The 24550-nt window shown below is 44.7% G+C and overlaps 2 protein-coding genes across 4 annotated transcripts; both read left to right on the top strand.

Moving 5' to 3' along the window:
* The first annotated feature begins 427 nt into the window (after positions 1-427).
* On the top strand, positions 428-3759 carry GIP (gastric inhibitory polypeptide). Its single transcript, XM_081581044.1, has 4 exons — positions 428-519; positions 2085-2231; positions 2785-2874; positions 3615-3759. The coding sequence occupies exons 1-4, from the start codon at positions 428-430 to the stop codon at positions 3757-3759; spliced, it is 474 nt and encodes a 157-aa protein (XP_081437170.1).
* An 11726-nt stretch (positions 3760-15485) lies between these two features.
* Positions 15486-23718, top strand: SNF8 (SNF8 subunit of ESCRT-II). Of its 3 annotated transcripts, XM_081582559.1 has the most exons (8): positions 15486-15633; positions 16230-16280; positions 18249-18387; positions 19216-19320; positions 19929-20001; positions 20967-21108; positions 22020-22094; positions 23113-23718. In XM_081582559.1, the coding sequence occupies exons 1-8, from the start codon at positions 15580-15582 to the stop codon at positions 23248-23250; spliced, it is 777 nt and encodes a 258-aa protein (XP_081438685.1). In that variant the 5' UTR covers positions 15486-15579; the 3' UTR covers positions 23251-23718. The 3 variants fall into 3 exon arrangements, with proteins under 3 accessions (XP_081438685.1, XP_081438686.1, XP_081438687.1); XM_081582560.1 differs by lacking the exon at positions 16230-16280; XM_081582561.1 differs by lacking the exons at positions 15486-15633; positions 16230-16280; positions 18249-18387; positions 19216-19320 and adding an exon at positions 19474-19510.
* The last annotated feature ends 832 nt before the right edge of the window (positions 23719-24550 follow it).

Raw genomic sequence — 24550 nt, 5'->3', positions numbered from 1 at the left:
GGAGACTCTGAGGTGAGAATCTTGCCAGTTCACAAGCCCATGATGTCTAGCCATGGGGGCCAGGAAGAGGGCCATCCAGACATGCAAGCCTTCGCTGCTTTCTCCTGCCAGGATCGCCCCCCGCTACCCTCCTTCCTCCCTGTTTAGACTCCTCCTAAAACCCAAAAAACAGGTTCACTCTTGGCCAGGTTCCACATGCCTTCTAATGTCCCCTCTAACTCTAATGCCAGCACCCCTCACCATCCCCAAGGAGTTGCTCCAGCATCTTACAAAAGGTCTAACTCCCAAGGCCTGGCTCCCAGCTTCCAGATTCCCCACAGGCTCCAGGGATCCTAAGTGTACCACCATACTGGCTGCTCCCTCAGCACAGGGCTTCCCTCTCACCCTGGTCCTTTTCTCTCTTATCTCAGGAAAGCACCCTTGGAAGATGTTGGCCATGAAGACCTTCTCCCTGCTGGTGGTGTCCCTGCTCCTGGCGGTGGTGCTGGGGGAGAAAGAAGAGGATCACTCCAAGCTGGGGTGAGAAGGAGGGGTCAGGTATGGGGGCTGGGGGGGATGATTGGGTTCTGGTTTTCAAGAGACAGGTAAGAAAAGGAGGAATCCCAGACCAAGAAGATGCTCGAGGGAAAACCTTACAGTAATCAGAGTGCAGAGCAAGGCTAGAATCAGGGAGTATTTTTTACCAGCTACTGTTGCAGCTGGAGAGATTGCAGTTAAATCTCTGGAAGGACTTCTCAGCAGGGAAGTGTCTGAAGCAGATGATAGTATCTCCCTGATGAAAGCCTTAACTGCTCATTTATTTGTGCGTTTGGTCAGATTTTATAGGAAGCTTCCTGTGTGCCCAGCACAAGGGATATCCATGAAGAGTGGTCCACAAATGCCACCTGTCCTCATGGAGCATATAGATCCAAGGGGAAGGCAAAGACCCATCTAAGCAAACTTCAAACTGTCTTGAGTGCTGTGAGGAGAGGCAGAGAAGATTATGAGTGAATATAATAGGGGGAAGTATAGTGAAGGGCAGGGAAGCCTGGTGTGCTGCAGTCCATGGGGTTGCAAGCAGTCGGACACAACTTAGCAACTGCACACACACACACATAGTAGGGGACTCTATTTGCGTGTTGCGGAGACCAAGAGAGACACGTCTGAGTAGAGTTAGGCCTTCTCAGATGCAAGGACAAACCATACGACCCTATCATCTTGGCCGTGTAAGTTTGAGGCACGGCTGTCAGACACGTACAATGAGAGACAACATCGTGTAGAAGTTAAAGACCGTAGACCTGGACCCAGACTAGCTGAGGGTAAGCCCTGGTCACGCTGACGCTGTGTGCTAAATTAATCTCTCTGCATCCTGGTTTCCTCACTCACCAAAGACATGGAGTGTCTACCTCCTACATAATGAATTTATGTATTAAAGGACTTGTAGAGGACCTGACTCATAATAAGTCCTGGTTTATAAGAGCTCACTGTTATTAGGAAAAGCGAAAGTGAAGTCGCTCAGTCGTGTCCGACTCTTTGGACTGTACAGACCCCATGGACTGTAGCCGACCAGGCTCTTTGGACTGTACAGACCCCATGGACTGTAGCCGACCAGGCTCTTCCGTCCGTGGAATTCTCCAGGCAAGAATACTAGAGTGGGTTGCCATCTCCTTCCCCAGGGGATCTTCCTGACCCAGGGATCGAACCCAGGTCTCCTGCATTGCAGGCAGACGCTTTACCATCTGAGCCACCAGGGAAGCCCATTATTAGGAATCTGAGAACCAAATAACTGAATTGGGCAGCACCAGGACAAAAGGAGCGAAGGAGGGAACTGTGATTCAGTCCTTGGGGATGAGGGGAACCCCTGATCTTTGCCCAGAAGCCAGAGCCTCACATACTGAGGATGCAGGAAGTGGGCTCTTGAGTTGAGGATAAAGTCCCAGAGGCTTGATGCATGGACAAGAGGGTGACTCCATAAAAACTAACTCCCAAGAAATGGGCTGCTTTCTTTTCAAATGTTACCTAGTGGAGACAATCATTTATCTTTGCACTCTCTGCTCCTTCTATGGCACCCTGGTTTCCCTCTCTCTTCCCTCCCTGCCCGTCAGATTCCACTCTAAGGCCAGTGACTCCCAGCCTCGAGCAACCAGGTATGCTGAGGGCACCTTCATCAGTGACTACAGTATCGCCATGGACAAGATCCGCCAACAAGACTTTGTGAACTGGCTACTGGCACAGAAGGGGAAGAAGAGCGAGTGAGTCCTGTGCACCCCCACCCCCTGCTCCCTGTGCCCCGTGTGATGCACGAGTCCAGTGGTGCCTTTCATTTAGGTGCTGATCGGGAGCTGAATTGCATGGGCGTCCTGCCTGGGCTCCTGGCTCAGGCAGCAGTCCGGTCTGAGGGCAGGACGTGGGCAATTTTCCAATGCTTTTCTTCTAAGGGGAGGGGTCAGGGAAGGTGTATTGGGCTCAGAGAGGGTCCCCAGGGGCTGAGGATGAAGGCAGAGGAGCTGAATTGCTGCCAATGACTTTGGTGGTGGCAGCTTCAGACTTTGGAAATAAGATGAGCTGATCTCATCGGTCTTCTCTTTGCAAAGTCTCTTTCCCTGCCTTTGCTGTTTGACCTGCATGGTAGCTTTTGAAAAGCTTTTCACTGGCAGCTGAAGACAAGCAGTTGGGAGGTTGACTGAAGAGAGAGGTATCCTCTGCTCCTTGGGTTGAGGTACCAAATGGTTGGAGCTTCTTTGGACTGGAGAATATCTGGAATCACCCCTGGCCCCACCTATTCCCTAATCTTTCTTTTACCAGCTGGAAACACAACGTCACCCAGAGGGAGGCTGGGGCCCTAGAGCTGGCCCATCAGTCTAACAGGAAGGAGGAGGCAAAGGAGGAGCAGGGGTGAGTCGGCCGGCAGGGGCTGGGGTGGGGGTGGGGCCTCCGACTCACTCCCACCTCATTGTTCCCTTTCCCAGACTCCGGAGCAGGGCTAGGCCCCAGATAAGCATCCTCTTCTACCCAGAATTCAAAGAGAGGTCTTCACAGAGCTCCTGGAGATCAGCCCAAGCCTAAGCGGATAGCCTAGGAGGAATGGAGGTGGGGTTCCTGGGAGGGGGATTTGGGGTTAGAGTTTCTAAGATTGATGACTTAATGTGCAGAGTCACCAAGTCCAGGAGAAGCTCAATAGGGACCTCAGAAACTGGCTTCTCCCCTTTTGTCTGCTAAGCTTCAGGAAGGCTTTTATGGAACCAGAACCCTCCCAAGGCCAGTCCCAAGAAATCAGTTACCCTGTCTCTATAGGAAGCTGAGGAATTGACACAGATCATTCTGAAGAGTGACCATTCCCAAAGTAATCTCTGTGGGGTTGGAATACACTCTGGGAAACCTGTAGAGGTGGGTGGGTGGGATGTCTCTCACCAGAATTGCTTGTCTTTGCCTGTATGGAAGAGCCTATATTCCCTGGCGGACAGATCTGGGTGGGGCTTTGAAAGCTGAGACAACTGAGAGGCAGCTGTGTTGACTTGCACACCCCACCCCCCGCCCCACCTTGTCCCACCACGTCGGAGTCCCAGCCCCTGTATTTACTCTCTCTGGGTGGGGCCTGGGCTTAAGGGGCCTGCCAGAGGCTTTCTCCTTTGTAGCTCCCTACCCAAGAACCCCAGTGATGAAGATTTGCTAAAGCATTTCCTGATTCGAGAGCTGCTGGCCTGGATGGTGGATCAGATGGAGCTCTGCAAGCTCAGGTGGGAGTTGGACAGCTTTGGGCATCTTGCATATTGGTTGTGAGCTCTTGCTCTGGAGTCAGACATGGGTTCAGATCTTCACCCCCAAACAGGCTGACAAATTACTTACACTCTCTGAAACTTGGCATTTTTGTGAAAGTCAGGATTATTTAAACCACTTCATAGGATTTGGTGGGGTTTGAGTAAGATAATGCTAGGAAAAGGCTGAGAGCAACATCTGGAGAGTATTAAGAGTTTGGTAATGTTGACAGATATTAGTACCACTCTCACTTCTTCCTCAGTTCCTCCAGGTGAGATGCTGCTCTCACCTGCCCTACCCACCCAAGACCATACTATCCTCAGCTTTCCCTCAGTACCCTTGTGCCATGGCAACTTCTCAGTGATGAAACCCCTAGAGTTGGAGGAACGTTGCCCTTCTCTGTAGCTACAGCTGGTCTCAGTAATCCTCGAATCCTCCTCCTCAGCTAGGAAGTCTTTCAATTTGTTAATATCATGTCTTAGAAGCAAGGGATGGCTCAAAACCATGGAGAGATCCAGCCACTCAAACAGTGAGACAGGACATTCATTTAAGATGCAGACACTAAGGTGCAGAAACCAAAACAAATTCAGACTTCGGGGATGGGAAGTTGAGGGATTGAGGGAACAAATCTGGAATGGCTTCCTGTAAGAGGGTTAGAAGGACCCTATGTGTCCAGAACAACTGAGAAAAGAGTATGAGAAAATCTCCTTGGTAAAGTGGGTAACAGTCTCTGCACTTTTTGGAATAATTACCATTAGAAAGGTAATTTGGAGGTAGGAGGAGTTGAAGCATGGCTGGGTGCCAGAATACACTTACTTTGCTGACTCTAAGCCGATATTCCCCTCCTCTCTCCACTCTGCACAGGTTTCAGTGACTCTGACCAAACCCAAGCTCAGAACTGAACTCTGCCCTTCATTTACTCAGCTCCTGCTTCAGCTCCACTCCAAGATACTCCAAAGAAACCAAACTAAGTTTAAGCTGAAATAAATGTTTGTGCTCATTGTCAAAACTTACGTGTCTACTGATGACTAACTGGACATTTGTCTCTGTGTGTGCAGTACTCAGTGAAAAGGAGGTATGGCTCTTACCTATCTGTTAATTCATCTATTGTTTCCATGAACACTTATTGGAAACTTAACACAGACAGGGATTATGCTTAACACTGGGTATACAACAATGATGGAAACAGACACAATCATTGTCCCCAAGGGGTTTACAGTCTAGTGATGGAGACATACCTTAATCTTTAAATGTACAAACAGGGACTTCCCTGGTGGTCCAGTGGCTAACACTCTGCACTCCCAAAGCAGGGGGCCCAGGTTGATCCCTGGTCAGGGAACTAGATCCCACAAGTAAAGATTCTGCATACAACAGAGAAGCCTCATAGATGGAGTAGGCAATCAGGAGGGGCTCGCTGAGAAAATGATGTTTAAGCTGAATGAGATTTTTAAAAATATTTATTTATTTCTTTTTGGCTGTGCTGGGTCTTCCTTGCTGTGTGGGCTTTTCTCTAGTTGCTGTGAGTGGGGGCTACTCTGTAGTTGTGATTTACAGGCTTCTCATCGCAGTGGCGTCTTTGGTTGCGGAGCACAGCCTCTAGGGTGCTCGGGCTTCAGTAGCTGTGGCACATGGGCTCAGTAGCTGTGGATCCCAGGCTCTAAAGCACAGGCTCAATAGTTGTGGCACATGTGCTCAGTTGCTCCACGGCATGTGGGATCTTCCCAGACTAGGGATGGAACCCATGTTACATGCATTGACAGGTGGATTCTTTACCACTGGACCACCAGGGAAACCCTAAGCTGAGTGAGACCTGAAGGATAAAATGGCCAAAAGGTGAAGAGAGACAATAAATATTAGCCGGTAGTATTGTCATATGGCAAAACGGGCAATGGGGTGGAGAGGAGAGCACAAGTGGAGACTGGGCAGGTGGGCAAAAGCAGGGCCTCAAAGGCCACATTAAAGCTTTGGGATTTTATCCTTAGTGTAAGGGCAGGTCCTTGAAGGAGTTTGAGCAGGGGGAAGTCAGAGAAGACCTCTTTGCATCTCCAATCACAGTATAAGGGCAGGTCCTTGAAAGAATTTGAGCAGGGGGAAGTCAGAGAAGACCTATTTGCATCTCCAATCATACTGATGATGGTGAGAATTATATTGAGATGAAGAAGAATGAACACGAAATCCCTCTTGCAGGATTCCAGATTTCACACTAGGGAGATGGCAGTGAAGGTGAAGCAAAGTGGGAGAACTCAGTTTGTCCAAAAGTCACTACCTCTTTCTTTCTGTGTTTCAAGACTTTTCCACCTTGGTGTGCTGCTTTCTCTCACTGCCTAGCATCCACAGAAGGCAAGGCTGTCTCTCCTTCCCACTTAGTTTAGGTTATCTTTGCTAATGTCCCCCTCTCCCCTTGATCTAGTCACATTTTAGCAGAATAGAGTCAAACACACCTAGATTCAAATCACTCTCTGTGATTTGACTCTCTGATGCTCAGTTTCCTGTCTGTAAAAAGATTAAAAAGTACTCACTTCATAGAGTTGAAGAATTTTAAGATAATGCTTGGCACAAAGTAACTTTTGTTATTATTATTCACACATGAAACATCAATTTGAAAACATGGAGGTATTAGGACTTCTTTGGTGGTCCAGTGGTTGAGACTGCGCTTCTGGCTTCTGGTTCAAGATAGCCAAGCAGAAGGACGTGCACTCATCTCTTCCTATAAAAAAAAAAAGCAACAAATTTGCAAATTGTTGACCAACCATGGACAGGAGGACTCTGGACCCAACAAAAAAAAGATACCCCATTTCCAAAGACAAAGCAGAAGGCACAACGAGATGGTAGCAGGATCACAATCATGATAAAATCAAATCCCATACTCGCCAAGTGGGCGACCCACAAACTGGAGAACAATAATATCAAAGAAATTCTCCCCACTGTTGTCAAGGTTCTGAGCCCCACGTAAGGCTTCCCAGCTTAGGGATCCAGCAAAGGGACTGGGAATTCCCAGGGAACCTGACTTTGAAGGACAGCGACATTTGATTACAGGACTTCTAGAGGACTAGGGGAAACAGAGACTCAACTCTTGGAGCGCACAAACAAAATCTGTGTGCACCAAGACCCAAGGGAAAGGAATAGTGACCCCACGGGAGACTGAACCAGACCTATTTGCTAGTGTTGGAGGGCCTCCTGTGGAGGCATGGGTTGGCAGTGATTCACCACAGGGATGAGGCCCTGGCAGCAGCAGTCCTGAAAGCTGTCCCATGGCTTAAGTCCTCTTGGAGTTCGCCATTAACCCTACCATAGAGCCCAGAGACCCCAGGGCTGGGTGGCCTCAAGCCAAACAACTTACAGGGAAGGATCAACTTCACCCATCAAGAGATAACTGGATTAAAGCTTTCCTGAGCAAGGCCCTACCCACCAGAACAAGACACACTTTTCCCCACATAGTCCCTCCCATAGTCCCTCCCCATAGTCCCTCCCAGTTCCAGGAAGCTTACACAAGCCTCATTCACCAAAGGGCAGACAGAAGAAGTGAGAACCACACTCTCACAGCAGTTAGAATGAAAATCACACCACAGAAAGTTAATCAGGAGGAAAAAGCAGAGAGTTATGTCACAGATGAAGGGACAAGATAAAACCCCAGAAAAACAACTAAATAAGTGGAGATAGGCAACCTTCCAGAAGAAGAATTCAGAATGATAGTGAGGATGATCCAGGATCTTGGAAAAAGAATGGAGAAGATACAAGAAATTTTTATCAAAGACCTAGAAGAATGGTTCCCTGGTGGTTCAGACAGTAATGAATCTGCCTGCAATGCAAGAGACTCAAATTTAATCCCCTGGGTTGGAAAGATCCTCTGGAGAAGGGAATGGCTACCCACTCCAATATTCTTGCCTGGAGAATTTCACAGACAGAGGAGCCTGGTGGGCTACAGTCCATGGGGTCGCATGGACTGTAGTCCATGGGGTGGGGTCGCAAAGGGTGGGACACGACTGAATGACTAACACTCAGAAGAACTAAAAAACAGAGATGAACAATATATTAGAAGGAATCAATAGCAATAAATGAGGCAGAAGAACAGTTAAGTGATCTGAAGGAAAGGATGGTGGGAATCACTACTGCAGAACAGAATATAGAAAAAAAGAATGGAAAAAAAAAGGAAGACAGCCTAAGAGACCTCTGGGACAACATTAAAGGCACCAACATTTGCATTACAAGGGTTCCAGAAGGAAAAGAGAGAGAGAAAGGACCTGAGAAAATATTTGAAGAGATAATAGCTGAAGACTTTCCTAACATGGGAAAGGAAATAGTCAACCAGTTCCAGGCAGCACAGAGAGTCTCAGGCAGGATAAATCCAAGGAGGACACACCAAGACACATAGTGATCAAACTGACAAAAATTAAAGACAGAGATAAAACATTAAAAGCAACACGGGAAAAACAACAAATAAAAAGAAACTCCTGTAAGTTATCAGCTGATTTCTCAACAGAAACACTACAAGCCAGAGGGAATAGCAAGATTATTTAAAGTGTTGAAAGGGAAGAACCTACAACCAAGAATACTCCACCCAGCAAGGAAAGCTTTCCAGACAAGCAAAAGTTAAGAGAATTCAGCATCACCAAACCAGCTTTACAACAAATGATAAAGGAACTTCTCTAGCAGGAAACACAAGAGAAGGAAAAGACCAACACAAAACAAACCCAAACAATTAATAAAATGATAATGTGCATGTTAAATCGCTTCAGCACAAGAGTGCATGCTAAGTTGCTTCAGTACAAGAGTACGATTCTTTGCAACCTGCCAGCCTCCTCTGTCCATGGGATTCTTCAGGCAAGAATACTGGAGTGGGTTGCCATTTCCTTCTCCAATGCATGCATGCATCTAAGTCGCTTCAGTCGTGTCCGACTCTGTGCGACCCCATGGACAGTAGCCCACCAGGCTCCTCTGTCCACAGGATTCTCCAGGCAAGAACATTGGAGTGGGTTGCCGTTTCCTTCTCCAATGCATGAAAGTGAAAAGTGAAAGTGAAGTCACTCAGTCGAGTCTGACTCTTTGCAACCCCAAGGACTCCAGCACACCACATTTCCCTGTCCAACACCAACTCCAAGAGTTTACTCAAACTCAAGTCCATCACGTTGGTGATGCCATCCAACCATCTCATCCTCTGTCATCCCCTTCTCCTCCCGCCTTCAATCTTTCCCAGCATCAGGGTCTTTTTCAATGAGTCGGTTCATCGCATCAGGTGGCCAAAGTATTGGCGTTTCGGCTTCAACATCAGTCCTTCTAATGAATATTCAGGACTGATTTCCTTTAGGATGGACTGGTTGGATCTCCTTGCAGTCCAAGGGACTCTCAAAAGTCTTCTCCAACACCACAGTTCAAAAGCATCAATTCTTTGGTGCTCAGCTTTCTTTATAGTCCACCTCTCACATCCATACATGACCACTGGAAAAACCATAGCTTTGACTAGATGGATCGTTGTTGGTAAAGTAATGTCTCTGCTTTTTAATATGCTATGTTGGTTGGTTGTAGCTTTTCTTCCAAGGAGCAAGTGTCTTTTAATTTCATGGTTGCAGTCACCATCTGCAGTGATTTTGGAGTCCCCCAAAATAAAGTCTGTTACTGTTTCCATTGTTTCCCCGTCTATTTGCCATGAAGTGATGGGACAAGATGCCATGATCTTTGTTTTCTGAATATTGAGTTTTAAGGCAACTTTTTCACTCTCCTCTTTCACTTTCATCAAGAGGCTCTTTAGTTTTTCTTCACTTTCTGCCATAAAGGTGGTGTCATCTGTGTATCTGAGGTTATTGATATTTCTCCCGGCCATCTTGATTCCAGCTTGTGCTTCATTCAGCCCGGCATTTTGCATGATGTATTCTGCATGTAAGTTAAATAAGCAGTGTGACAGTATACAGCCTTGACGTACTCCTTTCCCAATTTTGAACCAGTCTGTTGTTCCATGTACAGTTCTAACTATTGCTTCTTGACCTGCATACAGATTTCTCAAGAGGCAAGTCAGGTGGTCTGGTATTCCCATCTCTTTCAGAATTTTCCACAGTTTGTTGTGATCCACACAGTCAAAGGCTTTGGCATAGTCAATAAAGCAGAAGTAGATGTTTTTCTGGAATTCTCTTGCTTCTTTGATGATCCAGTGGATGTTGGCAATTTGATCTCTGGTTCCTCTGCCTTTTCTAAACCCAGTTTGAACATCTGGAAGTTCACGGTTCATGTACTGTTGAAGCCTGGCTCGGAGAATTTTGAGCATTACTTTGCTAGCATGTGAGATGTGTGCAATTGTGCACTAGTTTGAATGTTCTTTGGCATTGCCTTTCTTTGGGATTGGGATGAAAACTGACATTTTCCAGTCCTGTGGCCACCGCTGAGTTTTCCAGATTTGCTGGCATATTGAGTGCAGCACTTTCACAGTATTATCTTTTAGGATTTGAAATAGCTCAACTGAATTCCATCACCTCAACTAGCTTTGTTCTTAGTGATTCAAGTGGGCTTCCTAAGGCCCACTTGACTTCACATTCGAGAATGTTTGGCTCTAGGTGAGTGATCACACCATGGTGGTTATTTGGTCATCTTTTTTGTATAGTTCTTCTGTATATTCATATGTATACATAAATAATATATATAATATACATTTTGGAAAACTTACGATCTTTGCCTAGCCAAACAATTTATGACATTCTGGTTCTACTTGTTTGACTTAGTATGAATAGAATGCTAGATTTCTAATTTATATTCACTCAAAACTTTGATATAGTTCCATGTACTGTGGTATCTAGTATTACCGATAAAAGTCTAGAAAGTTTATTATCTTACTGATTTAAAAATAAAAATTTGAATGAGGCTTGAAACTTCGAATCCAATGCTGAGAATATAAAGAAATACTATGTTGCAAAAAAAAAAGAAAATGGGAATTTAGACCATCAAGTTTTTGCGCTTGGTTGTATGTCCCTGGATATTTTCCAATGTTTCCTAGTTTATAGTCTATGGGAACTTGAATAGAATTTGTATCCTACTCTTGTGTGAAAACTGTATAAATCTTAATCCTGTTGAACTAGTTCATAATGCTTTTCAGGTCTACTATATCCTTCTACTTCTCTGTATATTCATTTTATTAATTTTTGAGAGTTTGATATTAAAACTCCAACTAAAAATCTTAATTTATCTACTTAAAAACCAATTTTAATATATAGTGGATCTATATGTAACCTTGTTCTGTATTTTCCAAGTCTCCTGTATGTGTTATCATATTTTCATAATTAAAAACAAAACAAAAAACACTGTGCTTCCACTGCAGAGGTAAATGGTGGTTTTATCCCTGGACAGGGAAGTTCTGCATGCTGCATGTAGGGCCAAAAAACCCACAAAAACCCAAAGTATTGGTTTAAAATCAGGGACTGGCAAACTGGATTGGCTGAATGGCTGGGCTGGTAAACTAAATAAGCTAAGTGAGGATGTAAAAGCATGTAAAAGAAGGGGAAGGATTGGGACTGTGAAAATGGGAAAGAAATGTGACCCTAAAGGCATTCTGATGACCAAATAAAACTTCTTGGACAAGTGAATTTGCCTGAGAGCTGCCAGTTTGCAATCTCTTCCAGTTGTAACATTTCAGGTTTCCTTTCAACTCCTTGAGTTCTAAAAGTATGCATCACACAATTTAGAGCATGCCTTTACTCAGAGGATATATTTTAGTGATTCTCCATGATAGAGCTGACTGCATTGAGGAGGAGTTTGGATCCGTATTTCTGCAATCTTGGGTGTCTCTGTGAGTCAATGAATCTGAAAGGGGTATTTTTAAAAGTTTTGTACAACTGTCTTACTATGGACCAGGCATTTGTACTCAGTACTTTCTAAGCATCATTTTTTTTCAACTTTCGGTGTTTTTTTTAACTCTTGTTTTTGTCCATACTTATAAATATCAGTTTTTAAAAATCATGGTGATCTCATTTAATTTAAAGCCTCATCACAATCTTTCAAGATAATGATAATGTAACAGCTGTTAACCACGCACTATACTGCCTCCATGAGGCAGAGAATTATAAGCCCATGCTCTAAGCCACTTTGCAGTAAGACCAGAGACTCACTATTCACTTAAGCAAGTGAGGGCATCTGGGTGGGTCAGCATTCAGTGGTGTACTGGACCAAAGTGCTTCTAACAGCATTGTGAAAATGGCAGTAATCTTATGAGCAGGTTGCAAAAGCACTGATAGCTTGAAACAATAGCTTGAAAGGGCATACTCAGAGTATTTACACTATGGAAATTGGCAAATGCTATAAATCAGAGCACCTCTCTTCCAACCTAGAGAGGTGATTATTTACTAGCACATTACTGGTCAACAAACTTTCTCTTATAGAGGTGAACAAATGTGTCTGAAGAAGGAAATAAGCATGTCTGCTCATGGGTGCCAATGAAGTTTATCAAGGGCCAATGTGTGTACTTCAAGAAGTATGTGTGCATTTGAGGGTGCAGGCGTGCTAAGTCTCTTCAGTCGTGTCCGACTCTTTGTGACCCTATGGACTGTAGCCCACCATGTTCATCTGCCCATGGGGATTCTCCAGGCAAGAATACTGGAGTAGGTTGCCATGCCCTCCTCAGGGTATCTTCCCAACCCAGGGTTCACTTCAGTTCAGTCGCTCAGTCGTGTCCGACTCTTTGTGACCCCATGAAAGCACGCCAGGCCTCCCTGTCCATCACCAACTCCCAGAGTCCACCCAAAACCATGTCCATTGAGTCAGTGATGCCATCCAGCCATCTCATCCTCTGTCGTTCCCTTCTCCTCCTGCCCTCAATCTTTCCTAACATCAGGGTCTTTTCCAATGAGTCAGCTCTTCACATCAGGTGGCCAAAATATTGGAGTTTCAGCTTCAACATCAGTCCTTCCAATGAACACCCAGGACTGAACTCCTTTAGGATGGACTGGTTGGATTTCCTTGCAGTCCAAGGGAATCTAAAGAGTCTTCTCCAACACCACAGTTCTCTGAAGTAATGAGTGTGAGTGAGGGGGTCAGTTTGTACATGTTATGGAGTCACTGAGTGAAAAATGAGGTGGGTGTGTCTAGATGGCGTCAGTAAGGATCTAAAGGGCTGAGTTTTTTGTGTTAAGCAGTGGTATAGTAAGAATATGAAAATATGAGGTCAAAATCAATGTGTGTATGTATGAGGTTAGCGTGTTTTTCATAGTTGGGGTGGGTAGGTATAATGGAGGATTGAGTGTGTATGAGAGGGTGTCAAATATACGTGTTGGAGCGGACAAATCTGTGTTTGTGAAAGTAAGTTTGTGTTTAAGGGGGCTTATATTATCTATGTTCAGTATCTGAGGGTATGCATCAGAGTGAACCTAAAGGTAGGACTATGATAGCCTGAATAACTGTTTCAGCCTTGGTCCTTGAATCTATGAACATTACATTCTGCTTCAAAAGAAAGGAAAACATAAAATAACAGTGCTAAATATTTTTAGCAAGATAGAGCATTATTTCTCTACCTAGAGGCAGGTAACCCAGGGCTGGTGTGACAGCTCGTTCTGTGAAATCCTCAGGGACCTAGACTCTTTGGGCTTATGGCTCTACCATCTCTCAAGGCCCCAAATGCCAATTAAACATCATGCCACCTATCTCTGCTCCCATCCTCTTTTATTTCCTGAGGCTGTGCAGTGTAGCATGCACAATCTTAGTTCCCCGATCTGTGCCCCGTGAATTGGGAGCACAGGGTCTTAACCACTGGACCACCAGGGAAGTCCCTGCTCCCATCCTCTTTTATTTTTTGCTGCGCTGGGTCTTCATTGTGGCACCATGGGCTTCTTTTGTTCCAGTGCAGAGGCTTAGATGCTCTGCAGCATCTGGGATCTTAGTTCCTGACCAGGGATGGAACCTGCATCCTCCTCTTTGCAAGGTGGATTCCTAACCACTGGACCACCAAGAAAGTCCCTCGTGTCCTCTTTTTATCCTTTTACTTGAAAACATTCTGGTAACATTAGTCACATTCATGGTTTTGCCTTGACCTGTAGCCCAGCCCAGATCTTTCCGTAGAACTTCAAACCAGTACATCTGAATGACAATTGGCCATCTCTCCTGTGATGTCACACAAACCTCAATTTCAGCATTTTCAAAACCACTCAGTTATTTCCTCAACTTCATCTTATAGTCTGTTCTACCTCTTTGAATGGCACCATCCTGTTGCCTAAGCCAGGAAGTTGAACATGCTGCTAAGTTTTCCCACCCACTCTGCCCCCATCTCAGGCTTCCCTGGTAGGTCAGTTGGTAAAGAATCTGCCTGCAATGCAGGAGACCTGGGTTCAAATTCTGGGTTGGGAAGATCCCCTGGAGATGGGAACAGCTACCCACTCCAGTATTCTGGCCTGGAGAATTCCACAGAATGTATAGTCCATGGGGTCACAAAGAGTCGGACACGACTGAGTGACTTTCACTTACTGCCCCCGTCTCACCAGTTTTACCATCCCACCTTAGTACGTCCTGAATTTGTCCCATTCTCTCTATCCTTACTGACACCATCTTAGTTCCCCCTTACCATTTCTTCTTTGGACTGCTACAGCTGACTCAAAAATTAAGTCTAGGTTGCCACTAATTTTCCTGTAACAAAAATTTATTACTACTCCCTGACTTAAGAAACTTCCACAGCTCCTCCAAACCTCTATTGCCTCCTCCTTTGCAAGACTCAAGAATGCTATGGAAATCACCTACTTAAAAAAAAAGAAAAGTGAAAGTGTTAGTCGCTTAGTCCTGTCTCCCTCTGCTACCTCAAGAACTGTAGCCTGCCAGGTTCTTCTGTCTATGAGATTTTTCAGGCAAGAATACTGGAGTGGGTAGCCATTCCCTTCTCCAGGGGATCTTCCTGAACTAGGGATCAAACTCAGGTCTCCTGCATTGCAGGCGGATTCTTTACCATCTGAGCCACAAGGGAGCCCTTGGAAATCACCTATGGAGCTTTCTAAACACATAGAAAACTGATTCTATCACAGACCTGATGAATAACAAACACAGCTGTGCCGGGCATTGTACTAAATGCTTTGTTATGTATTTTCTGGCTTATTTCTTATAACTTCATGAGTAGGTATTACTCTTTCACAACTGTGGATGGAACACAAGTGATTAAGGTATTTGCCTGAAGTTCCCTGGTGGCTCAGCGATAAAGAATCCGCCTGCCAATGCAAGAGACACGAGTTCCATCTCTGGGTGGGGAAGATTTCCCTGGAGAAGAAAATGGCAACCCACTCCAGTAAATCCCTTGGACAGAGGAGGCAGGCCGGCTATGCTCCATGGGGTCGCAAAAGTAGCACACGACTCAAGAGACTAAACAACAGTTGGATCATATGTAGTGAAAGCTACCAGCTAGGTAAACTAATTCGAGTCCAAGTTCTTAACCATAAATAAGGCCTTCCCCAGTCAGAAGCTCTGAGTGATTCCAAAAGGTAAACCCTATTAGCATAGAATGGATTGCTGCATGCTTAATACAGAATCTTTGGCGTCCAACTCAGCGTATAGCACTCAGCAGCCAGCCAATGAACAGTGGTGGACCTCCACTTGGAAGCTGGGGTAGCAGTTGGGGACGGTCACAAGAAGTTAAGAGGATCCGAGGAGTACACGTGGGTGGGAACACCCGGCCGCAGTTTTGCAGCTCCTTTCCGGCGCAAGAGGCGGGGCCGCTGGGCCCCTGGGCCCCTGGCGGTGGGAGAGTTCAGCCCCGCAGCCGGAAGTCGGGGCGTAACTTCCGTCGCGCGAAGATGACGTACGACACGGGCTTCCGCGTCGGGGAGCCGGTGGCGGATCCCGGGACGTGGAGACCCGGGGCCCCGGCAGCGGGGCGGCCCGCGGGCCACAGCGGGGATGCACCGTCGTGGGGTGGGAGCTGGCGCCATCGCCAAGAAGAAGCTTGCCGAGGTGAGGGGAAGAAGGCGGGCCCACAGCCACCCTTGACTCGCGAGAGACAAATCTCTCCGAGCAGAGCTCTATACCCTCAAATAGTCTCCGGAAAGAATTTGACGCGGGCTTCTCGGATCCCGGGGAACTGAGTTTCTCCAGCTTCCGGTGGATTGGAATGTCACCATCCCCAGAACCATCAGTCCTTCCCCCACGCCCCCCTCCCCCCAATTTGATTACAAGGGAGTCGTCTGTTCCCTCCTCTCCCTAAGAAAAACCATTTGCGAGACCCTCCTCTTTTCCACAAGGACTTCCCTTGCGGCTCAGACGGTAAAGCGTCTGCCTACAATGCGGGAGACCTGGGTTCAATCCCTGGGTCGGGAAGATCTTCTGGAGAAGGAAATGGTACCCCACTCCAGTACTGTTGCCTGGAAAATCCCGTGGATGGAGGAGCGTGGTAGGCTACAGTCCATGGGGTCGCAAAGAGTCGGACACGACTGAGCGACTTCACTTGGTCACTTGGTCTTGGTCTTCTTTTCATATTTCTGCGGAGGCGATACAAGTGGGAGCCCCCAGCACCCATTTTCTCAACTCATCCTGGTCTCTTTGCCTGACAGGCCAAGTACAAGGAGCGAGGGACTGTCTTGGCTGAGGACCAGCTGGCTCAGGTGAGTAGGTTGGAGGGCTCCAGGTAGCAAGGGACATCCCACAAGCCTGGGCAGGGCCCCTCTGATATAAACTAAATTGTTTGGATCAACCAAAAATAGGGTATTTGGCAAATGCTGATTTCTGGGCTGCTGAGATCATTTCGGTGACTTGCGAATAACAACCATAGCTGACATCTTTGAATGATTACCTACTTTTAGCTTTCCAGGCATATGTCCATTTTGTTTAGGTACACTGTCTTGTTCACTCCTCTTGACAGTTCTATCAAGAAAGAACTCTATTCTTTGCAGTTTAGAATTGTGGGCACTGAGGTGTTTCAAGTGCTTTAGCCAAGGTTACATAGATAGTAAGCGGTAGAAGATTCCACTTGGTAAGTAAGTGGTAGAAAACTTCAGCCATGTCAGTGGCTGAGGATTTCCTACTGTGTGAATGCTTCAAAATTGATTATTAGGTGCATCTTTGATTTGGGTCTTTTGAGTTTTTACTTTAAATGCCAAACAGTAACATGGAAATATTGTCTAACCTCTGGCTCCCACCACCATCACATCTAGGTGCGTACCAGAAGTGTGTGACAGTGACGAGGGTGTGCTTCCTGCAGTTTCCTTCTCTAGTACTTCCCTTTTCTGTACATGCCCTCTAGGGTACTCACTTATTTTTCCAGGTGAAGAAAAGGAGGCAGCGAGGCAGGGAAATGGGGCCCTTGAACTGAGGAAAGAAGGTAGACACAGGCCGTGCTCTTCAAAAGGTCCCACTCATAGAGGGAGATAACATGCAGGAATCAAATGGAAATAGTGACTATAATAACATGTAAATTTTTAATAGGAGAAAATGAGGAGATGCTGGGCCAGAAGTGGTTATTCTTGGTGGGTTGAAGATAGCCTTTGTTAATTAGGGAAAGAGAAGGAGTAATACAAATAGGAAATCAGAATATCCCCTAAAGCTAAAAAGAATGTAGCTTTAGAATGTAAAGTGGTAGACTCACAACCCTTTCTCAGAGATTCTTTATCCAGAGTTATCCTCAAGGAGGTCCTTGACTCAAAGATTCAACAACACACCTGATTCATGCCAGGCTTCCTTACTTTCCTATCTAGCTTTTCTGTCAGTTGCTGAAGATTTCCCACTGTGTGAATGCTGCAAAATTGATTATTAGGTGCATCTTCAATTAATTAATTTCATTAGATTTTTAAAAAAATTTTATTTTATATTGGAATATAGTTGATTTGCAATGTTCTGTTAGTTTCAGATGTACAGCATGTTGAGTCAGTTACACATATATCTATTCTTTTTCAGATTCTTTTCCCATATAGGTCATTAAAGAATATTGAGTAGAGTTCCTTATGCTATACAGTAGGTCCTCGTTTGTAGATCCTTCAGTTTAATAACATATCCTCCCCCCACCAGGGAAAAACAAAACCACTTACAACATGTTATATAATAAGAGTTGTTAAGAGAGTAAATCCTAAGAGTTCTCATCACAGGGAAAAACATGTTTTTCTATTTCTTTAATTTTGTATCTGTATGAGATGATAGATGTTCACTAAACTGTGATCATTTCATGATGTATGTGAGTCAGATAATTATGCCGTATAATGCCATATATATAGTAGTGCTGTAAGTCAATTTTATCTCAATAAAACTGGAAGAAAGTGAATGAATGAGTAAATAAAAATTTTTTAAAAAAAAGAATGGGAAAGAATTGTTAGATGCATACTGACTTTAGAATAGAAACACGTAAGGAAAAAATGTGTATTTTAGAATTGAAGCAACATTACAGTATCTTGTTTCTGTTATAGCAAACTGTGAAGGAGAGGCAGGAAAAAAAGGAAGGGAACAGTTAACAGTATAATGGTAGTCCTGAAAACAATAGGTTATTTCAGCCTTTGCTGTGCCACTGGCCCAGGGGCCTACTCTTGGCATTCAGTTATTACTTGTTTGGGTTGCCCCTAACCTTCCCCTTGTTCATCCTGCAGATGTCAAAGCAGTTGGACATGTTTAAGACCAACCTGGAAGAATTTGCCAGCAAACACAAGCAGGAGATCCGGAAGAATCCTGAGTTCCGGGTGCAGTTTCAAGATATGTGTGCCACTATTGGAGTGGATCCTCTGGCCTGTAAGGAATCCATAGGGGTACAGTGTTCTAGGGTTGTTAAGGGACAGCGCTCACCTAGTTGTCATCACTGTTGCTGGAGCATCTTCTGTAAAGGCTTACAGGGAGATCCAGAGGATGTTACCTATAGGGAGTACCTAGCAGGATGACTGAATGTCCAGTTTGATGAGAATGTTGGAGAGGTTGGAGTGCAGGCTGAGTGGACAGTACATGATCTTCCCTGGAATGACGTGCTCTGGAATTTTTTTATGACTATTTTTTCCCTTTATTAAAAAATAATTTAGTTTTGATAAAAGTGGTATGTGTTTCAGTCAGTCAACAAAGAAAAGAAAAGAAAATGAGAAATTAGAAGTCTTTTGACCCTGCCTGTTATTGCAGAGATAAAGTATGGTTAAGGTATATTTACTTTCTAGACACGTTCATCATATTTATAAACTATTTTTTTAAAGATACATGGGAGTATGCTGTAGTTACTACTTTATAACCTGCATATTTTACTCAATAAAATATCTTCAGTGGATTTTCGAATGCCAGGTCTGCTTATTATTTCTCTTTGTCTAGACCATATGTCTCATTATATTTCACTCTGTATATCCTGAGCCAGAGATAGCAGCCAAATTGAACTGTTTTTTAGATTGCCCACCTTTAAAACTTTCTGAACCTGTTGTTTAGTAGGAATAACCAAGAGTCAGATTGTGTTGAGCATCCTGAGTCCAGAAGGGCTTAACGCTGGGCAGAGAAGACTTCCCGTAGAGTAGATGTTTTAATCCAGCTTTGAAAGAAAAAGTTGTAACTAATGAATAATCTAGCTTTTGTTTCTCTGTCTTTCAGCTGGAAAAGGATTTTGGTCTGAGATGCTAGGTGTGGGAGACTTCTATTATGAGCTGGGTGTCCAGATTATTGAAGTATGCCTGGCCCTGAAGCACCGGAATGGAGGTGAGGGTGGCTAAATGGAGTCCTGTGGACTGGGCTTTGGGCTTCTCTGAGAGGGAAAAAAAAATCTTGAAAAATGATCTTTCCTGTCTGGCAGTCTGCAGGCCAGTAAGGTCTTGAGAAGCTGTTTGGTCCTGAGAAGCACATTAGTGCTTCATGCAGTTGAATTCATGGCTGGTCTCCATGGCCAACGGTAAACATGAATGATTCTCTCTATTCTCCAAAGGTCTTTGGTTAGGAAAGCTTAGCTCCTAGTTGTTACAGAACATATAGGGAGGTAGAAAATAGGCCTTTCCTCCTGATAGATGATATGTCTGGGTTATGATTTTCTCATTAGTAACGGTAGGCCTGCTCTGCTTCTCCAAGGTGTGGTGATGTCAACTGAGTCTCTGTGCTCTCCAAAATGTGACCTTCAAATTGGTCATCCAGTGGTGTCATCTTAAAAAACATACTGAATGCTCTTAAAGCTTAAAACCAGTTAGAAATCATTGGCTGTAGACACAGCCTCAGTGTCAAGAGAACATTTATAGTTTTTCAGATATGATGCTTTTTTTTTTTTTTAAATCATAAAGGTTATCCTTCAACTGCTTTCTGTCCCCTCTCTCCAATAGGTCTGATAACTTTGGAGGAACTGCATCAACAGGTGTTAAAAGGAAGGGGCAAATTCGCCCAGGATGTCAGCCAGTAGGTTTTGTCTTCCAACCTCTTGGAGTATAGAAAGGTCTTTAAAAATCAGGTGGAAATCTTTTCTCCTTACTGTTTGTAGGTCTAGACTAGTTTAGAAATCTTTTTTATTCCTCTTTATGATCAGAAGAAATGTTTTTATTTTAGAAAACTGAAAAGAGATATTAAAAAAACCAAACCACCCATTGTTTCTCAGCTGAGAGATTATAACTATTAAACATTTTGATAGATTTCCTTCTGCTACTGCTAAGTCACTTCAGTCGTGTCCGACTAAGCATGCATAAATATGTGACACACATTTTTTTAAAACATACCTGGGGCGGTGTATACTCTTGACGTTATTTGTGGTCAAGGAGATTAGAGCAGGCACTGAGAAAGGCTGGGGAAAGGAGTTGAGCTCAGAAGATGGGGTCTAAATTGCCCTGGTTCACTACCTTTTATGCATGACTCCAATTTGAGAAAAGGTGAAAAAAGCTAATCAGTATGTAGACTGCATATGTGGTCTGCACATTTTCAGACGTGGGTTTTCTTCTCTAATTTCAGTTAATTGTCAACTAAGAAATCAGAAAATCTAACACTACTGGGTCTGAATTTCCAAATGGCAGTTATCAGCTGGGTTGCCCCCTTTCAAATGGATAAGCATTCTGTATTTTGCCGTAGTTCACACTACTCCCTATTAAGTTCAGCTCGCTTATTCACATTTCCTGATGGGCTCCTGGAAGCATGTTTTTTACCTCCAGTGTTGGAATGGCTTACTGAATGGAAAGCCTGACTCGTCTACCATCTCCCTTGAACATCCAGGCACCATTTGGTGTACTTTAACCCTGCCTTTTTACCGATGTAGTTAAATGTTGTGCAGACTATTGAGTCTTCCATCAGGGTATCCTGCCTAGGGCAGAGCTGAAACTGCATTGTTGCTAGGTCTGGTCTGCCAGGGATCTTTATGCAGCTCTTCCTCACTTCAGAGACGACCTGATCAGGGCCATCAAGAAACTAAAGGCACTCGGCACTGGCTTCGGCATCATCCCTGTGGGTGGCACTTACCTCATTCAGTCTGTTCCTGCTGAGCTCAATATGGATCACACTGTGGTGCTGCAGCTGGCAGAGGTACCGGTGTGCCTTCTGAGTGTGTGTGTGTGTGTGCGCGTGCATGCATGTGCATGGCAGTCTAGGAACGTATTTTCTGATCTCCTTCCCCCCATCACTCATGCCTTTTGCTGAAACTGTCTAATGGATGCACTACTCAGACCTGTGCTTATTTAGCAGATGTTTATTGAGCAGCTACAGTGCAAAGCACTGGGCCAGGCTGTAGGGGCAAATAAAGATGGGTCCCACATAGTTCCTGCTCTCAAAGAGCTTACATTCTAGTGGAGTGGTAGACAGACATGCAGACAACTGACTGAATATCCTTGGTGCACAGATTTTTTTGATATCTCTGTAAAACTACTTTATGGATTCTTTGAAAAAAATTTTTAACCTTGTTTGCCATCCTCCTGTTCCTTAATAGTGCCTTAAGCTATACCATCTTCCTTCAGATCCTTATCATGTGTTTAGGGAAGACACCTTCAGTTTTCTCAGTGCTGTAATGTAGACTAGAACTGAACAAGGGAGGGGGCTTTTCTGGGTTTGGGAATGATTCGGGTGAGCCTGGACAAGGGCTGAATTCTTAATTATTTTAGATTATGATCAGTTTTGATGATCATCATTCCTTCCTATCAGTTAACCATTCTGAATCTTTCTTTGCCATACTCTCGAGGTTTCTGATAAAAGTCTACATTAATATTTATTTAGTACCAAGGATTCTACTTAAGACTGAGCACCTCAGTCTGCCTACCTCTGTCACCCTGAAAGTCACTTCTTACTCTCTGCCGGGACCTCTAAACATTCTTTTCTGTGCTCCCTTAGGCTTTACCCAAGGGCAGGTCCCCCTCCTGTCTGGATAAATTACTTGTCCCTGGGCAGATGCTGGATTCTAAGGGAAAGCACACACTTAACTCACTCCCCGTTCCTTCCTTCAGAAAAATGGCTATGTGACTGTCAGTGACATCAAGGCCAGTCTTAAATGGGAGACGGAGCGAGTGCGGCAAGTGCTGGTATGTGACTTTTGGAATGGCTGAGAAAAGATGGGCCCCAGGTGGGAGGAGGTGGGTAGACAGGTACCACTCAGGCAAGGGCTGCAAGCTTCTTTTTGCTAACTTCTTGCCTTGAAGGCTGCTGCTACCACACGGAAGTAATCCCAGTGGCACAGAGAGGTAGAACTCACAAAGGAAGGGGCTTTGAACCCTGGCACATAGGTACAACCAGCCTGCCACTGCCACTGGGGAGTCACCAACACCTTCTCTCATGACCTGTAGAGCCTGGTCATATGGTTAATGTGGTTTGCCTGAAATTAACCGTTAGTATAGAGTGAAGGGAATTATTAACTAATGATATTACATTTCTATAATTAGTGCATTTATATATAGTTTTACATATACAAGTTTCCTGGTGTTAATGAAAGACTGATGTGAAGAGAGAGTAGCATGAACATGTAGGAGCCCTGGCTTTCAATATCCTTACCTGGGCAGTTAAACTAAAGACTTAACGTCATCTGTGAAGTGGGGATGACATAAACATTTGTTTACTAATATTGGGTCAAACCAACCCATCTGGAGCATATTTCCAGCTACAGGAACTGAGTCCATTCTAATACTAATACAGACTTTCCATTAACTTCTTCAAAAAGGTTTCCCTGTCTTGTAGCTGTCTGTTACTAAGTCAACTGAAAGTTAGTGGTCTCCATTTTGTTTTAGGGAATGGAGTTAGTGATTTACTCAAGGCCATGTAGCAAATGTTTCTGTGGCCCTACCTTCCTTCCACAACATCCCCCTTGATCCTCACGTCATGATCCTCTTTCCCAGCAGCACAGATTAAGCAACTTGGTAGTATTTCTCACACAGTGGGCAAAGAGCTAGGTTAAACCCATCATTCCAGTTGGGCTGTGTGGGTATGTGAAGGCACTCTTGTAATTTAGTTTGAAAACCCTACTGAAGCCAAGATAGGTTCGAGCATTATGTACTCTACTTTGTGGAAACTCCCCTTTCTCAACTGACTTTATCCTTTTTCCACCAGGAACACCTGCTGAAGGAAGGGCTGGCTTGGCTGGACCTGCAGGCCCCAGGGGAGGCCCACTACTGGCTGCCAGCTCTCTTCACTGACCTCTACTCCCAGGAGATCACAGCGGAGGAAGCCAGAGAAGCGCTCCCTTGACTGGGAATGAAGTGGGCACAGCAACAGGCAGGGAGAAGAGGGAGGAAGGAGCTGGTGGTGAATAAAACCTGGACAACTTTGTTTTAAAAAAGAACCAAAAACCCCCCAAAAAAATTCCAAGCTTTTTTCTTCCCCCAATATTCTTCACTCATTACTTTATTATTTTTTTAAAGTGCCTTCACATTGCATTTTTATTGGAGAAAACCTTGTTTATCCACTAAGGATAACCTGAGTAACAGAAAACAGCGAGCACGTATAAAGTGACTTACGCAAGTCATCTACTACAAGGTCATGGTAGAGCCGGGCCTAGAATGAAGACCCTCTTGTCTCCTGGCTAAGACAGTCTAGTCTCTCTAGCCCTGAGACATAAATCCTAGTCTCTGTTAATCCCAACCCCTTCCTCGTAAGATATTCCTTCTCTCAAATGAGCAGGCCCTAATAGGCCAATAAATATTCACTTTCAGTCTCTTCCAGCTTCCTCTGTTGAGGTTCCAGTTTATGGCAGCAGACTTGGCTGTGAGTGTGAAGGAAACACAGGTCCATGTTAAATAGTGGTTAGAGGAAAGAAAAGGGAATTTGAGGGGAATCAACCAATAGTGGATGCAGTATTTCTCAAATTCCTTACTGACATTCCCTCCTATAGTGATCATTTATTGAACACCCGTGAGACACCCAGTTTTATATACCCTTTATATAGTCCTCACAATGGTAAATGTCAAATAAGTGTCCCAACCTTTCAGGTGAGGAATCTAATTGACAGGGGCCACCCACCATCTTAAGCAGAGCTTAAGTTAGAGCCTAGGCCAACTAACCCCAGAGCCCACACTTGCCTTTATCTAGCTTTGTATGGCACAGGTTAATAGATTTTGTATTTAATTTCTTCCTATACACACGGTCAGCCAAGAGAAGTCTCTGTACCAGAAAGCAAGAGCCTTCTATAGCAAACAGAAGGTGATGAGCTGGGTGGCCAGAGTTAAGCCGTCTTCATGGTCTTTAATTCTAAATTCCCAAGGGTTGGTTTGCTGTCAGAAAACTGAAAACCCAATGGTTTGGAATACCCATATTGACACACCTTTCCCTTACCAAGGGGATATACAGTCTGAGCCTCTAGCTCTGCCTGTCCTTTAGGACATGCTCACTTCCTGAATAGGTATTTCTTTGGAAGCAACTGAGACCGAGATGGCATTCCTCTCTTTGACTGTCAAAGTAACAGCCTCAAAAAAAGGACCATATTTCTGATGGGTGGAAACTCTTTTGTCACTAGCAGTCCTGCTTCCACACCACATCGTGTAACCAAAGT

The sequence above is a fragment of the Giraffa tippelskirchi genome, chromosome 3 (genome assembly GCF_054371585.1).
Source record: "Giraffa tippelskirchi isolate mGirTip1 chromosome 3, T2T-mGirTip1v1.2.pri, whole genome shotgun sequence".
Classification (NCBI taxonomy): Eukaryota; Metazoa; Chordata; class Mammalia; order Artiodactyla; family Giraffidae; genus Giraffa; species Giraffa tippelskirchi.
This window is presented reverse-complemented; position numbering and strand designations above follow the sequence as displayed.